General features: G+C 38.4%; 1 protein-coding gene across 3 annotated transcripts in view; it reads left to right on the forward strand.

Moving 5' to 3' along the window:
- Window positions 1-15,739, forward strand: part of SCIN (scinderin) — a 61,017-nt gene extending 45,278 nt beyond the window's left edge. For all 3 annotated transcript variants that reach the window (XM_035317953.1, XM_035317952.1, XM_035317951.1), the window contains 11 exons: window positions 148-280; window positions 2,221-2,309; window positions 2,517-2,732; window positions 4,237-4,358; window positions 4,564-4,654; window positions 8,696-8,866; window positions 9,361-9,538; window positions 10,016-10,137; window positions 11,682-11,759; window positions 13,112-13,172; window positions 14,133-15,739. In XM_035317953.1, coding sequence (XP_035173844.1) covers window positions 148-280; window positions 2,221-2,309; window positions 2,517-2,732; window positions 4,237-4,358; window positions 4,564-4,654; window positions 8,696-8,866; window positions 9,361-9,538; window positions 10,016-10,137; window positions 11,682-11,759; window positions 13,112-13,172; window positions 14,133-14,266 — 1,395 coding nt within the window. In that variant the 3' untranslated portion in view covers window positions 14,267-15,739. The remainder of the gene's footprint in view (window positions 1-147; window positions 281-2,220; window positions 2,310-2,516; window positions 2,733-4,236; window positions 4,359-4,563; window positions 4,655-8,695; window positions 8,867-9,360; window positions 9,539-10,015; window positions 10,138-11,681; window positions 11,760-13,111; window positions 13,173-14,132) is intronic.
- The last annotated feature ends 1,506 nt before the right edge of the window (window positions 15,740-17,245 follow it).

Here is a 17,245-nt window from a genome sequence, read left to right on the forward strand (position 1 = left end):
AACTAAAACTCTGTGCTTACCTTCCAGCAGGGTACCAATGTCATACATAGGAAGCTTAACTGATTTTTATAGTAATTTGGGGAGTGGAAATTAGTTTGATTATCAAAACCAGAGTTGATCTAAGTTTTTCAATTTTTTCTTCCTTAGGTGTCAGATGCAAGTGGATCCATGAAGGTGTCAGTGGTAGCAGAGGAAAACCCCTTCTCTATGGCTATGCTTTTGTCTCAGGAGTGCTTCATTTTGGATAATGGTGCTGCAAGGAAGATCTTTGTGTGGAAAGGTAAAAGATCACTTCTGTTGCGAATGCAGAAGGAACACAGACAGCTCTAAGGGGTACACACAACACCCACTGAACACTAGCAAAAATACTGGCTGGACATAGTACCCTGCACACAGTTCTTCCTTGGCGTGATCAGTGAATAATGATGTGAGTAAGGGCTTTGAGTCTGAGTCCAGTCTAAGGATCCTGGCTATTTTTAAGGAATCTGTAAGCCTGGGTGCTTAAATGCTTATCTAAGTGACAACTACAAATCAAACATAAATAATCTATAATTCTATAATAATCCTGCAATTTTTGTATATTGCCTTCAAATCTTTATCTTCCATGAGAAAAATACGGGCATTGAAAGTTTAATAACAGGTATTTCCGTACATTGTTTCCTGGAGGTGTGAAGTTGAAAGGTGAGTACAATATACAATCTTCATGTCCCAGAGATCAACTGAAAGCATAAGCTTACAAATATTTTGATGCTTCTTTCTTCCTTGTGAATAGTTCTCTGTGGTATCATCAATGCTTGTAGAACTGTAATTTTTCTGACATCATTTTCCCAGAAGGGAACTGAGGAATTAGGTTTGGACACCCTTTACCTGGTACTGCCATTGCATCCAGCATTGAGTATCTCCCCTTTTTTGTTTTAGGCAGTGTATTAATTATTGTGTGGCATTTGCTTTTCCTTTGATTATTTGCTATTGCACACGGTAAATGTGGTTGTCAAGCTTCTGAATACAGGAAGCATTATAAACATTTTGCTTGAATACTTCATTTGTAGTTAGGAATGTGTCCTTTAGAAAGGAGCATTTTGTGTGCATTGTGCTCATGTGACCTAAGTTCTACCTGATCCCCTAATTCCTGATTTTCCCTCTTCACCTGACAGCTTCTAGAATAACCAACCCAATAGGATAAGGCATTTTATATACAATGTAGGTCTTATGAATGTGGTCCTACATGCTTCTTTGTGAGTCCTCACTTTGCTACCGTTGATAATGATAATATGTCAAAAAAAAACCACCACCACCACCACCAAAACCTACATTAATCTGTGAGTCTCACCCTTGCACTGGGAGGCTGTAGTTATCATCTCTACTGGAAACCTTCATAGAATCATAGAATGGTTTGGGTTCGAAGAGACCTTAAAAAACATCTAGTTGCAATGTCCCTGCCATGGACAGGGACACCTTCCATTAGACCAGATTACTCAAAGCCACAGGTTGCTCAAATATTCAGACCACTAAGCTGAGGAGTGCGAAACACTTTGCTAATAGTTTCATTCAGAATTTAATACAATATATAGCTTATCAGAGCATCTTTGAAGTCTACAAAGATGTACGTACCTCTTAGTCTAAGAGGTCTTTGAAGTATAGTCATTGATAGCCAGCCAGGTCACAGAACAGATACAAAAAAAGCCATCCCATAGATGCTTTCAGAGATGTCTAACACTGAACAAGGCTGAGCAAGGAGCAATGGGTAGGAAAAAGTGGTGGTAAAGTGCACAGCATAGCCAGATTAAAAGGGAGTTTCATCTTCTCAGTCTGTAGAACAGTGGTGGTATCTGATGAAGGGAAGGCAGTTCTGGACAGCACCTTCATTTAACGCATTGCAGCCCAGAAAGAGACAATTCGGAGAAAGGAAACAGGTTGTTATTGTTGGATACATACCTTAAACAGAGCAGATATTATGAACATTTTTTCAGCAGAAACATACAAAGAAAAACAATACTTTTTTTTCAGTTACTTTAACTGTTTTCAAAACCACTAAGGTACTGTTTAACCATTCAAGTTTGTGTGAACCTTATTACTCATGCTATGTCCAGCATTTGTGATTGTTCAAGACTGAGACGTTGGCAATGCTGAAGAGAACCTGGCTCAAGGACATCTAGTTTTTGCAGGATCTGTGGGCTCATTGCCCTTTTTCATATATTGTTATCCTTCTGTTTTAACCAGGCAAAGATGCTAACCCACAAGAGAGAAAGGCTGCCATGAAGAATGCTGAAGCATTCATACAGCAGATGAATTATCCTGCTAACACACAGGTGCGATCTATTTATGAGGTGATACCAACAGAGAATGAACTCTGTTAAAGGCTTTGTTTTTAAATCAGGAAAGAAAGAAAAAAGAAAAAATAAGGGCATGTAAGACCATAAGGGTAGTGTTTCACTGACAAATAATTCAAAAAAGTTGTTCGAGTAACCATGTCAGTTTTGTTTTCCTTGCATCCCATGTTTCTTATTTCATTTCAGATTCAAGTACTTCCAGAAGGAGGTGAAACTCCAATTTTCAAACAATTTTTCAAAGACTGGAAGGATAAAGATGAAAGTGATGGCTTTGGCAAAGTATATGTCACAGAGAGAGTGGCTAAAATTGAGCAGATTGAATTTGATGCTACCAAGTTACATGAGTCTCCACAAATGGCTGCCCAACATAACATGGTAGATGATGGTTCAGGAAAAGTAGAGGTAAGTTTTGTGTTGTAATTAACAAACATGCAATTTGCACCGACCCAATTTCTTTGGTTTCTTGTAACAGGCTAAACTGCTACTCTATGTTTTGCCATTTAAACTGAGGTGTAGAGTAAAACTACATTAATGGCAATGTTATTCCTGCCATCAGAGTACTTCAAGTACTTTGAAGTGGAAAGTGAATCTCTATGTCAGCTGTATACTGACATGTCATGTTATTTTGACACTCATGAAAGACATTGTAGCAGTCATCAGCAGAAATCAAAGAGCAGAAAATGTCTTCCTTTCACAGAATACTTTTTAAATAAATACTTTAAATATGATCCGTATCCTAAAGGTATACTTCTAGCCCACATCAGCTTGAAATCTGGAAGAGAAAAACTTTCCCTTGGAGTCAGAAATTCAATCAGTTTCTTTACATACGTCTTTATGCGTCTATCCTATCTGCTTACTTGTTCTTAGTGGGTCTCTAAGGTTGCCTGGATTTGAAGAGAATATGATGGCTTTAGAGTCCTTCTAAATCTACCCATGTCCCATTTGAATCTCTTTGGATTAGTCTTTTGTATTATTGAAGGAATATCTTTGGACTACACAGGCTTTGTTTGACATTTACAAGCAGTAGAACAAGAGGAACAGGCCTCAAGTTGTGCCAGGAGAGGTTTAGGTTGGTTATTAGGAAAAGTTTCATCACTGAAAGGGCCACGAGGCCCTTTCAGTCTGCCCAGGGAAGTAGTTGAGTCATCTTTTTTGGAGGTATTCAAAAGATGTGGTGCTTAGGGACATGGTTTAGTGGTAGACTTGGCAGTGCTAGGTTAACGGTTGGACTTGATGATCTTAAGAGGTCTTTTTCAACCTAAATGAGTTTGTGATTGCATCAACACTGCCCATTGAATGTAAGTCTGCATGTTGGGATTCTGGAAGTAAGAGGAGGGATAAATACCTACAGTCTCATCGGTATATTTTCTGGGTTTCAGACTTCATACTTGGGGTGGTCCACAGACTTGAGACACAGCATCTTAGATCTGAAGTATTTTTTGCCGTATAATTTTAGCAGTATGTTTTTGGAGGTCAGTCGTTAACTGAATTGAGCTTTAGTAAATCAAATAGAAATAAATCTGCAAAACTGTGTTATTTAACTACAGTGTACCTCTCCCAAATGATATGATAGTTCTATTGTGGACTATCATATTGTGCCATTCATGTCACTTTATCATCTTAAGACATTTTGAAAGTAAGTTCAGCATAGAGTTATGTTGATCAAGTGATATTAAAGCATCAGGACAAAGAAAAGTGTACTGCAATGGCTTGTTGGAGATCATTATTCATTCATTCAGTGCATGTAGGGTACAACGATCCACTTCAATGAAGAATCTTTCCTGGCTTTATATCATAATACTTGGCTACGTAAGGAAAGGCTGCTTAAGGGATGATACAGGAAATTGCTCCTTAAAGTGTCTCAGAATGAAGTTCAGCATTTCCCAATGATTTCTGTGTTTCCCAGATCTGGCGTGTGGAAAGCAGCGGCAGAGTTCCTGTGGAACCCGAGACATACGGACAATTCTATGGTGGTGACTGCTACATTATCCTCTATACTTATCCTAAAGGGCAGATCATCTACACATGGTATGTTTGGTCAGCTTTGCACAGATCTCAAGCATGTGTATATTATTTTATGCTAGCTTTTTGTCCTGCTCATAGGAGTAGAACCTCATGTAAATACAAGGTTATTTACTATGTATTTGTCATGCAGTATAAACTCTGGATCATTTTGAAACTGGACTTAACTATTGTTGTGTTGTTTGTTTGTTTTGTACCATATCTTCCTCAGGCAAGGAGCCAATGCTACAAAAGATGAACTGACAGCATCTGCATTTCTGACAGTTCAGCTTGATCGCTTATTGAATGGTCAGGCTGTGCAGGTTAGTGTCTTTCAGATGAAATTCAATAGAGCATGCAATATAGATGTAGAAACAATGGAAATTGAAAGGAAGATATAGTGTTGGAAGACTGGGAATATCAGCTGCTCATGGTGACTCCTTCTGTGCATGTATTTTCTGTGTAGTAAGATATTTAACTTTCTTTCATCAGTGAGTAAACTACCTGAAATTACTTATGTTTACAACAGCTTAATGGCATGAAGGTTAACTGCGAAGCCCTGTAAACTTATCTCCCACCTTACCCCGCATGATATTGTGCGTGTGGCCATACTCTCAGATTTTCTTAGAAAACGGTATCCAATCTTTAACCACTTCTTAGTACTTAAGTTGCAGAAGATAGATGTATCTGCTTAGTTAAAAAGCAAACAAACAAGTTTGTGTTCACAGTTTTCTTGTCATCTGCCCCTTACTGCAGATAAAACCAACTGCCAGTTACTTGAGTTCATTTCAAAATAATCTAGGTGTTCAAAGTTTTGTCTTTTCTTTATACAATTAACACTGTTTGCTCCTCATATTTATCTTAAAATATCTTTATTACGTTTTGGCATTAACCTTTGGAAATGATAGAGTTACTTTGTAGAACACTATATAGCCTTAAACTAGGCCATTCTATATTTCATTAGCTATGATTATTAACAATCTTCACCATTATTTTCTTCATATATTAAGGCAGAGTAATTTCCAGGTACATTTTAGGATTCATCTAACTTCCTAGCCTTTTCTCTTTGGAAGACTTGTCCAAGATTTTCTCAAATTTCTTCGTAGACCCTCATAAATGTTCTTTTATACCTCATAGTTTTCCCACTTGCTCTGTGGTAGAGATTGTGTCAGAAAGGCAAACAAACAAACAAAACCCACCACTTTATCAAGTCAAGGAACTTTTCCTTTTTCCTTTTCACTGAAAGCGAGTCATATGCATACAGACTATTTGGATAACTGACCAAATGCCAACGTCTACAGAAGTCTGTATCAAGTTAAAGCACAGTGTGTTCCTTTTAAGTGAGTGGAGATTCCCCACTTGAATTATCCCTTTTGAATGTAGAGAACAGAGATATAACAGACTAAAACTGCCTTTTCTTTCCTTCAACTTTCACTGACTGAAAATTAGGTTTTAGTCCTGCCTAGCTTTACAGATTGTATACATGGCCTGTGGAGACTGAAGGATAAGATCCTCCTAGGGTAACCCACTCTGAAGCAGGTGTTTGATGGAGGAATAGCCACGTGTGCCTTTCTGTCTCCTTTTGGTCATACAGGAAGCTGCAATGTTTAGTCTAGACAAGACACCTGGCTTACAGATGGCAAAAACTGGGAGAAATGAAAGCCACATGAAAAGTCAGAGCAGGGGAACCAGCCAGAACTGTGTCACAGGGTCTGGGTCTGGCTTGACCCAACTGTTGTGAAGAACCTAACTTGGATTTTCCCATCCCATGGTGCTTTAAGCTCCACAAAGCAGGACAGATATCTTCATTTGCAGAAAGGGTCTGTGCGCTGGCTCTGAGGAGACCTTATAGCGGACTTCTGGTACCTAAAGGGGCCTACAACAAAGCAGGAAAGAGACTCTTTGTCAGGGAGTGTAGCGATAGAAAAAGGGGGAATGATTTTAAACTAAAAGAGAGGATATTTAGATTATATATTATGAAGAAATTATTTACTTTGAGGGTATTGAGGCAGTGGAACAGGCTGCCCAGAGAAGCTGTGGATGCCCCAGCCCTGGAAGTGTTCAAGGCCAGGCTGGATGAGGCTTTGGGCAACCTGGTCTGGTGGGAGGTGTCCCTGCCCATGGCAGGTAGGTCTAGGTGGTCTTTAAGGTTTCTTCCAACCCAAGCCATTCTATGTTTCTATGACATTGGCAGGTAAAAGATGTGAGATAAGCTAATCCTAGCATGAATGGGATGTGTGTTCTCCTTTCCTCCCTAGTGAGGAGACATGGGTAGGGGAAGAAGTGGGAGGCCTCCTGTTTTCACACAGGCTCAAGCAGGAAGATGACTAAGGACAAGCAGGGATTTTCTAGGCACTAGAAGGTAATTCTGTTCTTCCCGTTCCTTAATTACTGAAGTAAGGGCTTCCCCCACCCACCAAGGTACAGTTAACTTAGATGGCAGATGACACTTTTAGCTATTAATAAGTTATGATTTATGATTGAAATTACATTAAGGAAAGATTAAAATATTCCCAGTTAATTATTCCTTGAAATGTTCTTAACATATGTTCTATCTTTGGACAGAGTTTAGAGCAGTATGGTCCTACCTCATACCCATGACCAATACTAATACTACAGAATTACTACAGCAATATTATTACTACCAACATCTGGAATAATAATAAGCTGTATCATGAAAGCTGAAGGACATCCATCTCACTGCAGTGGACTTAATTTTTTTTTTTTTTTTCCTGCAGTGAATTTAAGAATATATCTGTGTGTGTGTATAAATACATATATACGCGTGTGTGTGGATTTGTATGCATATACATGCCTACCTAGAATGTATTACCTTTACTTGGTATCTGTATAAGCATTATTTGAAAGGTTTAAAGTATTCTGTTTTTGCTCACTAGGTGGCACTACAGTACAAATTACTATTAGAAAGCCGTGACAGCATTTGTTTTGCAGGAACGTTTCCCTCAGCATTTTTTTTTTTTTTTTTTCCCTTCATATGTAGAAATCCTACCCCAATTTCGCAGCTTGGAACCCACAAGTACACATGTTCTCGGGCATCTTTATCAGGCAGTGTTACCAGTCAGACCAGCTGTGTGCTAGCTAGAAGCACTGCTTTTACTGCCCACGACCACCTGCTAGGCTGGAGCAGCCCTTCCTTCTTCAGCTCCTTTGCTTCCCACTGCCTTCAGCCTCACCAGGCAGTGCTCAAGGGCTGGCACTGGCGCTCTCCACTTCTCTGCTGGCTATGCAGCATGCCTTTCTCCTTTCTTTCCTTCCCGGGGGTGACCCCCAGGAGCAGCTACAGAAAAGTGGGGACCTGCAGCCCTCTGGGTGGAAGGGGCCACAGGGACCCCATTGTGCAGGCACTGGGTGGGGAGCAAGGGCTCAGTGGCTCAGCTGCTCACACCTTGAGCTCTGCTATCTCCAGCTGAATACAGCAGAATCTTCAGGGGGCTGGCATTGCCACATCCTCTGGGTATTTTGCTCAGAAAGCAGAGCCAGAACAGCTCCACCCTGCACTGGTGCCTTCCTCTGCCTTCCTGGAAGGCAATTTCCGTTTATTTCCTTTTATCTTTCTCACCAACCTTTCTCTTCTGTCATCCTCCCTTTTGCTGTCATCTCATGAAAGATGCAAGTCACTTATTTCCTGTATAAAGCTAGGGGAATTTGGATAGGAAATCTATATATGGTGTAGCTTTTAGCAGTCACTTTGTTGTTTCTTTCAGTGGGAAAAATAAATGATACTGTCATCAAGAAAGAATAAACAGTTGTATACAAATAACTTCTATAGCACATTTAACCTAAAAATAGCAGTTATTCATAGCTCAATGTTCTTTGAGATTGCAGTAATGTCTTTTGTATCTGTAATGGAAGCTCCTTTTTGTCATCTATGTTATCTTCTGCAAGATAGATTTATGTTCATCTTTTCCATTCTGTTATAGATAAATACACATCAAAATAATGAAAAGGATGAATAACCAACCTCTTCTGCTTAAATACAAAGCCCCTAAACTTCCAAGCTATTTTAAGGGGAATTAAGTGACACTATGAAACTCTATGAAGTGACAGTTCTTTTGAAAAAGTGTAATTTTCTTATTGCAGTAGATAGCAGCCATTTTAATCAGCTAGACATTATGTTAGAAGTTTGAATCCTGTCTGTGTGTTAGCATGATTGACAAAAAAATCTCACAAAAACTTTACCGTGTCTGGAACTATATTTTTAGAGCTTCTCAGTTTGCCACTTCTCATTCTTGCTAACATTCTTAGCTTTATTGGCTAACTTCCCCTATGCAATTCAACAAAGCCTAAAAATACTTACCTGTGTCCTTATGTTTCTTTTATTGCATTTCTTTATCTACATACAGATTAGAGTCAGCCAAGGCAAAGAGCCTGCCCATTTACTGAGCTTGTTCAAAAATAAGCCACTTATTGTCTACAAGAATGGGACATCCAAGAAGGAAGGTCAAAAGCCTGCTCCACCCACACGGCTCTTCCAAATCCGCAGGAACCTGATATCCATCACCAGAATTGCGGAGGTAAGGTGACCTGCTAAGTAAAAACAAACATTCCCCGTGGGAAATGGTGTAGCTGCCATGATCCCCTCTGACTATTTCTGTTGGGTAGTCACATCTGGTAGGAATGCAGAATCTAAACCCACTGTTCTATGTGACCAACCAATGTCATAGATCAACGAGAATACAGTTTAACTGGCTATGATCAATCTACAAGTTTCAGAGGAAACTGTAGGAAAATGTGCAGTGAACAGTCAGCTGGCAAAGAACAGACAAGAAATCAGCAGCCCTTATGAGACAGTCTTTCCCACTGCCAAATCATTTCAAGATTTGTCCTTCAAGTTAGTTCCCTATATCAAGTGAAGTACTTCTCTAATTTATGTCAGTATAAATCTAGGGAAAAATCAAATTTAAAAAGCATAACTGATAAACATCTATCTATACATTTTATATAAACAAGCAAAATAGAGATCACATTATTTGAAAAATGGAAGAATAAAACAAGTTTCTCTATCTAGGTTGATGTTGATGCAATGTCACTGAACTCCAATGATGTTTTTGTTCTGAAACTGCCAAACAATTCTGGCTACACCTGGATGGGAAAAGGAGCAAACAAAGAAGAAGAACAAGGAGCTCAATACATTGCCAGTGTTCTTAAATGCCAGACTACTAAGATTAATGAAGGCCAGGAACCAGGTTGGTATGAAACCCCGTGGTTCTGAATGGGCATCTGAGAATACACAGCACTGTATGGAAATACACCCTAAATGTTTTTTACAATTATATATGTTGTAGGCAGAACCATATGCTCACTATCTCACTTTTTGAAAATCTAGCACAACATTTTACCATGGACATCTATCCAGAATTGACTGAGGCACAAGTAGCGCAATGGCCTGGATGTCTGTAGGGCAGTAGCAGGAGATGCAGAGGAGTGTGGTCCTTTCTTTACCTTGAGTGACTATGAGGGGAGGAAGAGATTGCTCTGTCTAGGGCTGCAGGTGATAACCTTTATATTATTTTAACAAACTGGAGGAAGAACTGAAAAAAAATAAACTGATCTTTGAGACAACAAAGAAGAGACTGTTCAGGGATTCTTAAAACAGTGTATAACAATATAAACCATAAAATATCAAACCCACTGCTAAATAAATTATATATTATATATTTCAGAGGAATTCTGGAAAGCACTTGGAGGTAAAAAACAGTATCAGACTTCATCACAGCTCTTGACAAAGGGTGAAGATCATCCTCCTCGCCTGTATGGTTGTTCTAATAAGACTGGCAGATTTATTGTAAGTGTATCATGGATACTTTCCCTTCTCTTTAATTATATAATTTCTGGTATATTTTAGCTTGGGAATCAACAGACATTAAAGATGAATTTGGGGATCTGGCTTTTCTTTGTGTAGGTAGTAGTGCTTTGTAAGAGCTAGAGAGTTGAGGTTTTTGCTTTGAATCAATCCAAATGCAGAGAACAGGCAGAAGAATAAATAGCAGGGATGTCTGTGTAGCCTGCTTTAGCTTGGGACTAGAGGATTGCAGATGCAAGAAGCCAAAGCATTTGCTCAGTCAAAAGCAATTGTGTTTTTGCAGAGCACTGCCAGACTGCTGTCATTCCTCTGAGAAGGCGCAGGTCAGTGCCTTGGCCCTTACATTCTTGATAATGGTGGTGATGAAAAGAAATGTCCTGAGCCCTTGTCAAAAATCCTTAGCAGCCTGAAATTTTCCATAGAGATTTAGGACATGTAATTAATGCCTCTAGGTAGGAAGACTTATTTCCTTAGCAGAAATACCTGGAGCTGTATTCTGGGTATTAAGTCAGTTCAGGCTTAATTGCTTACTGTATTCTGGAAGAGTAACACTGTGTCACTGTTTGGCAAGGATGCACTTATTTTTAGGTAGCAGACGTAGTTGGCTATCTTCTCTGCAGTCTCCTTAAGGGACAGCCAATTCATTTGGAGAGGGATAAAACAAATAGGATCCTTTAATAAGGACTTCAAAATCTTAAAAAGTAGTAAGGCATATTCTTCTAGCAAGCTTCTAAAACACTCGTGAAATACTATAACAGTAACTAATCTCACTATAATAGATTTCTGGGAGCTATGCACTTGTGTGGATTTATTTTAAATTCCCTCCAAATTCGGTGAAAATTCCTCTCTCCTATAGCATTTCCCTAGTAACTGAATCACCACTGTTAGAGCTCACCAGAACACGTAGATCAGATCACTCTGAGCTTCTGGCCACCATAATGTGGTAGAGAGAAAAAAGGAATTACTTCTGCACCGTATGATACCAATCCCTCTAGCACTCCTACATGACCAAGCATAGTCAAACCCTTAAAAGCCCTTTGCAAGTAGCAAACTAACCATTAGCTAGCTACATTATTACATCTGCTGCTCATACAGACGAAAATTAGACTGCTTTCCTTTGTGCCTGTAAATCCATGGAAGAAGCAGGCAGTCTGTGCTTCCTTTGGGACTAATCCTCAATGGCTTAGTCTACTATAATGTCCCATTTTCAAGTGACTGGAAAGCTTGCTTGGATGTGTATTTCATCACTGAGCTCACCACTTCCAAATTGAAGTTCTTTCTTTTCCTTATTAATGAATGTAAGCTCCACAAATATATCAGCTATAAGATTGATTTAGTTAGTTTGGTACAAGTTGCTCTATGGAAATTTCCCTGTCCCTTTCTTCTAGCAGACCTCAGTCCCAATTTCCAGTAGTCACAATTTCAGTTATCCTTTTAAAAAAAATCTTTGGTTTGTCTAAAATCAGAATATCTTGAGAAATTAATAAAGAAAAAACAAGAAATACCCACTATAGTATCCTTTTTAGATTGAGGAGGTCCCAGGAGAATTCACTCAGGATGACTTGGCTGAAGATGATGTCATGTTGCTGGATACCTGGGAACAGGTAAGCTGTGTACTTCACTCTTTTTTTTTTTTTTTTTTTTTTTTTGTGATAACAAGAATTTATTCTTAACAACTTAGAATGCAAGATAGGAGGAAAAATCACCTTTGTGAAAATGAAAGAGGTTTTGTTTTCCTTAAATTATATCATCAGGGGCTATAATTTCTGAGCTATACAATGTTCTAGTGTGAACATATATGATTGAATTTCCAAGCATAATGTGACACCATGGCAGGCATTTCCCATTACAACCAATGGAGACTGTAAGAGTATAAGCCCCAGCTTTGTTCTGAAATGCTCCTGATAATGTTCTTGACTTTACCCCTAAAATTTATTAATTTTAAGAAGGAAGGTTATTGCAAAAAACGTATGCAGAAACCACAAAATCAATGCAGTAGTAGCACCTATAAAAATCTTATTAGAGAAAGGGACAAACATGAGACCTTTACACAAATTTCTTCAGAAGAACTGGCTGGAGGCTATTAGAAATAATCTCCACCATTTTCCCAGGTTCAGAAAACTGAAAATGTTGAGAGCTTTTCAGATGACAGGCAAATTTAGATGTGCTTTCTCCACTATTTCTCACAGTATATTCTCTCTACTCTTTCTCTGCCCCTTGAAGGGAAAGGGGGAGAAGACCACAGATCCCATGTTTTGTCTGTCTTCTTCATCCTAACTCTCAAGGTAAAAAGGCTGAAATTTTAGGAAAGGAGAAGGAATATCTAAGGCCCATTCAAGAAGGAGCGGGGGGGGGGAGGCAATATTAAGGATGGGTGAAAAAGGTGTTGGGACATACTGACTCAGGTATGAATGAAAGAAATCTGGAAAATGGAGCTAGTTTCCAAAAGAATTCTTGACAGGAAAAAAAAAAAAAAAAAAAAAAAAGTGAGGATTGCAGATTGAGGCTCTGGCTGTTGGGTTATTCAGTGGAGTATTCAGTTACCCTGGGTAGCATCTGCCACAGGGCACAAGTATTGATGCATACACAGAGCTCGATCCAGAGACAGCTCCCGTTCAGTGTTTTTACCTACACCTAAAGAGCAATTTTCTTGCAAACTTGTAAAAGATAACCATGGAAAAGGTAATCTGAGTCCCCTTCATCCAAGTGAGTGAAGTCCAGCCATCCAGTGTCAAGGGAGTGGTGAAATTTTCAAGTATAGAACTACAGTCTCTAGCAAGGGGGGGAAGAAAACAAAACACCAGTAACTGTGGCTTATGAGAGCTGTGCGTCTCTGCAGTACTTTCATAATATATATTCTTTCTCCTAGTGGAATCAACTACTTTGTAGTTTGCCTGCTGCACAAAACACCCTTATAACAACATAGGAGTTAAATTGTTCTCTCCTCTATTTGCAGGTTTTTATCTGGATTGGGAAAGATGCTAATGAAACTGAACGACAGGAATCCATGAAATCTGGTAAATCAAATCAATTTGATGGAATTCCAAGCGAAGAAACATCAACAGTGTTTAAATAAAAGATGTTGTAGAAGAAATTTAGTTATTTTTACGGTGTTGTTTAAAAGGCTAATTGGGCTTATTAGGATTTAATGCTGGAGAAGATTATTTTTCTTTGAAATATGACTTAAAACTCATTGTATCTTTCTTATCTGTACGTTTATGAAAATAATTAATCAACAGAGCATTAAAAGGCTGCAGAGCTTTTTAAGGAGTATATAAAAGATCTCTATAAAAATAAATTGCACTAAGAATAGGCATTTTAAAGGTGATAACTGCTGACCTGCACCCTACACTAATACATGTAGTCCAAGGAATGCCAACAAAACCCCAGGTCCTTGTATTGCACACTTCACTGAGTTAAACGTGGAGGAGGAAATTCTAATTGCAGAACAAATCAAGACACTTTACTTGGAAGTTTCCTCCTTGAAAAATCCTGGGTCATCTTTAGTGCAATTTCATATAGCTGAGCCTTCCTGATGAAGTTCCTGCTAAAAATGCTTGCAGGCATTTCCCCAGAGCAGCTAAGGTTACCTAGCTGCATTTCTGCCAGGCACTGATGTCACATGGAGATGCAGAGGGAAACTATACGGAATGCAGCTCTGAGGCTTTTACGTGGGAAAAATGGGACTGAAGCCTGTGCATTTGCACTGCACCAGCAAATTTCTTCTCCTGGTCAAAAGCCAAAATGTGGCTGTATGGCAATAGACTGACCAGAGTAACAATCATTGTTTTGATCTGGTGGAAAATTCTTTCACTGGCAGCTGAGTTAGCAATTACTCGATCATTTCATTGCCTTTGAAATAATTTAATTGAATACTTTATTATTATAGCCCTGGGTTCTTTCACTGGGGCTTTTAATGTATTTTTTATGCCAAAGGAATGAACTAATATTTTACATGTTTTATTTCCCGTTTTTAGCCAAACGCTATATTGAAACAGATCCTTCTGGCAGAGATAAGGGGACCCCCATCGTTATTGTGAAGCAGGGTTACGAACCCCCAACATTCACCGGCTGGTTCCTGGCTTGGGACTCCAACAAATGGAAAAACTGATGTACCCAAGAAAGCTTCAGCTTCAAGCCAAAGAATGATGAGAGCACAGCTATTTTCTAGTATTTTTAAGCATAAGCTTATGAAACGATATGATGCAGCTGTTGTTACCCTTGCCCAAGCTTTTCTATGAATAACTTAGAAAATCTCAGCACTGGAAAGGCTAAATGATAATTACAAACTTGTCAAATGAGGTAGGTGGGGCTACATGTGGAAAATGTGGAAAATGCTACCATACTTTGTTTAATCAATGAGTTCTTCACACAGAAGCCTTGGATCAGTTACTGTGCTAAAATGGGCCATATTTTGCCTTCACTTAAAAATGAAAACTAATGCCAAAGAAATTCTTTTAGATTAAGGTCAGCATAATTTTGTGCAGAATTTGGCCTGATGAAGGACTAATTCTGTATCTCATGTAAAATTTCAGATGGTGCCTGACCCAGAGTGGGAGCTTTGTCTTGCAGGGGGCAGACAAGAGATGAGTATTTCAACAAAGCTGTTCTTAACATGTTGGTTTGCTCTTAGTAAAGTTTGAGCTTTGAACTGTATGCTTGTAAGCATATGAAATCTACAAAGGTGTTTTGTATTTTTTTTTAGGGTCTGTCTAGCTCATTTAAATAGATTTCTCTATGTGAACCAGCCTCTAGCTCCAGATCTTTTTAACTGAAGCTCTTAAACATGTTCTAGGGCACTACTGCTTTTAAGTGGAAGCAGAAGTAACAGCTTTAAAAATACTTACTCTGCCTTAACCAGACTGCACTTAAGCCATACTTTGTCCCTGTTGCCTTACTCAGCAGTACACCATTTTTTTTCTGGCATGGAGATTGCTGACATTGTCAGGTACAAGATGTGTTTCTAACTCATTTTCTACAGGTCTCAGTCAAGTATCAGCAAAGAAACTCTTTGTTTCAGTAACATTCCACATCCTGGAAATTTGGAGTACGAGTAAGCACCACATAATAAGGCCTTATCCTTTTCTTTCAGTTATTTCAATTTTTTGTTTTTATTCTGGTGAATTTAAGAGTACATTTTCAAAGTGTTTTATTGTTATTATTTGTAGGTTATCCAGAAAGGTCTCCTTAAGAGCATTGGGAAAAGTTCTGCTACAAATTTTAGTACTGCTTTGAGCACTTAACCTATAACGCTTGTTTTAAACAATTTGTACAGCTGTAAATCATGTCAACGTGGCTTTTTAAGGAATGTTTTCAACTCCTTTATTGTTCTCATAAGTTAGTTTGGAAAATGAATTTTTACTCATTTTTGTATTTTTTTTTACCATGATTGTGATTTTGAATGTGAATCATGCAGAAGAGTGAATTTAGTCTGAGCTCATATCAGTGACAAAACAATGGAGAAGCTAATTGATTATTTCTGGGAGCTTTTTGGCTTTAAACATTTGTTTAAATCTCTCCTTAAATAACTGGGCTGTATCTGAATGTCATTTCATTCAAAATAAAATTACAAAACAGTACTGTATACGCAGAGCTACTTTTCTTATCTCTGGCATATTGTTGCTCGGTGAGCCCACTGTCTAGAAAACCTTTTTTTTTTTTTTTTTTAAAAAAAAAAAAAAAAAGCAGTAGATACCTTCCTCTTTAGATGGACAATGCAATGATAGATTGTGTATGTGTGCTTGGTTTTCACTTTGAAGCCGTTTTACCCAATGGAGAGTGAACTCTTCACAACAATTCTAAAGTTACAAACCCATATGAAAATGAAAGAACTGGGTATTTGTTAGCATGTTATTTCATCCTGAAGAAAAACTACCACTGCTGTTATTAAATTCTTTGGCTTTACAATTTCCTGTTTGCAGAAATGATCCACTACAGGAATGGTATTTTAATCAATAATAGGAAATGGTTCTAAGCTTGTTTTAAAGCATAGGTCTTGTTTTCTACTTATGAGAGTAGAAGAAGAGATCTCGTCCTTTTGCTGGAAGGAGCACAAAGATATATTCAGCTACTCAGCTCATGCACTTCATACAGCCACCGAGCAGTCTGTGATTATCTCATGGTTGTCTTTGACGCATGCATATGATTATTTCTGAAAAATAAGTTATAGTAGCTCCTTAACCAGGGATTAGACAAGATTTACTCTGGTTGTATATCAACATCTCCCACAACAGTGAGAGCTCTGAACCCTACACAGGCTGTCAGCATGTTCTGCAGCACTGTGAAAGCGTTTTCAGTTCCCTTACACAAGACAGAGAAGCTTTTGTGGTCTCCTGGCCCGGGCATTTTGGTCTACAATACATTGTCCTGGCACATTGATTGCCGATGTTGAGAAGAGAGAGCTCATTGAGAGCTCATAACTGAACAGAGTTTGTGATTGTGCTTTAAGCACAAGAGCTGCTAGCAACATTGTTCTTGGGTTTACTTCCTAGTGAGAATGTTTATTTTTTCATATATACACATGTGCAGTAGAGACAAAGATTTCTTTCTTTCTTTCCTTCTCTCTGTCTCTCTCTGAAAAAGACAGGGCTGTGACTGCTTGGAAACATCGAAGATTAAGTTGGTTTCAAGAAAATATCTATGCACATAACTTTATGAATACACATCAAATTTATTGGTCTTATTTTCAGAATAAATAGAAAAAAATGTGCAGGTATATGCAGTAAAGTTAAGAATAAGAATAAGCTGTATTGCATTATTATCAAAGAGCAATAGTGTTTTCAGTCTACTTGTAACAACAAAATAAGATACTGAGTTAGCAGTTTCATTAGGCTACCAAAGTATGTTATATTGGTCAAAAATACACCATTTTTATGTTTAATACCATTTCATAGCAGCAGAATGGTAACATTAGGAGTCCTTAGAGTAAACAGGACACTATCATATTATATGCGGTATTGGCAATTTACACACAATAGCATAGTCTTAGAATATAACTCCAGATTGTACATTGGAGAGGAGCCAGCTTTTGGAATCACTGCTCTAAATACTCATTTTGACCCACCATACTCTATAGCAACAGATCTGCTGT

This window comes from Oxyura jamaicensis, chromosome 2, assembly GCF_011077185.1.
Source record: "Oxyura jamaicensis isolate SHBP4307 breed ruddy duck chromosome 2, BPBGC_Ojam_1.0, whole genome shotgun sequence".
Classification (NCBI taxonomy): domain Eukaryota; kingdom Metazoa; phylum Chordata; class Aves; order Anseriformes; family Anatidae; genus Oxyura; species Oxyura jamaicensis.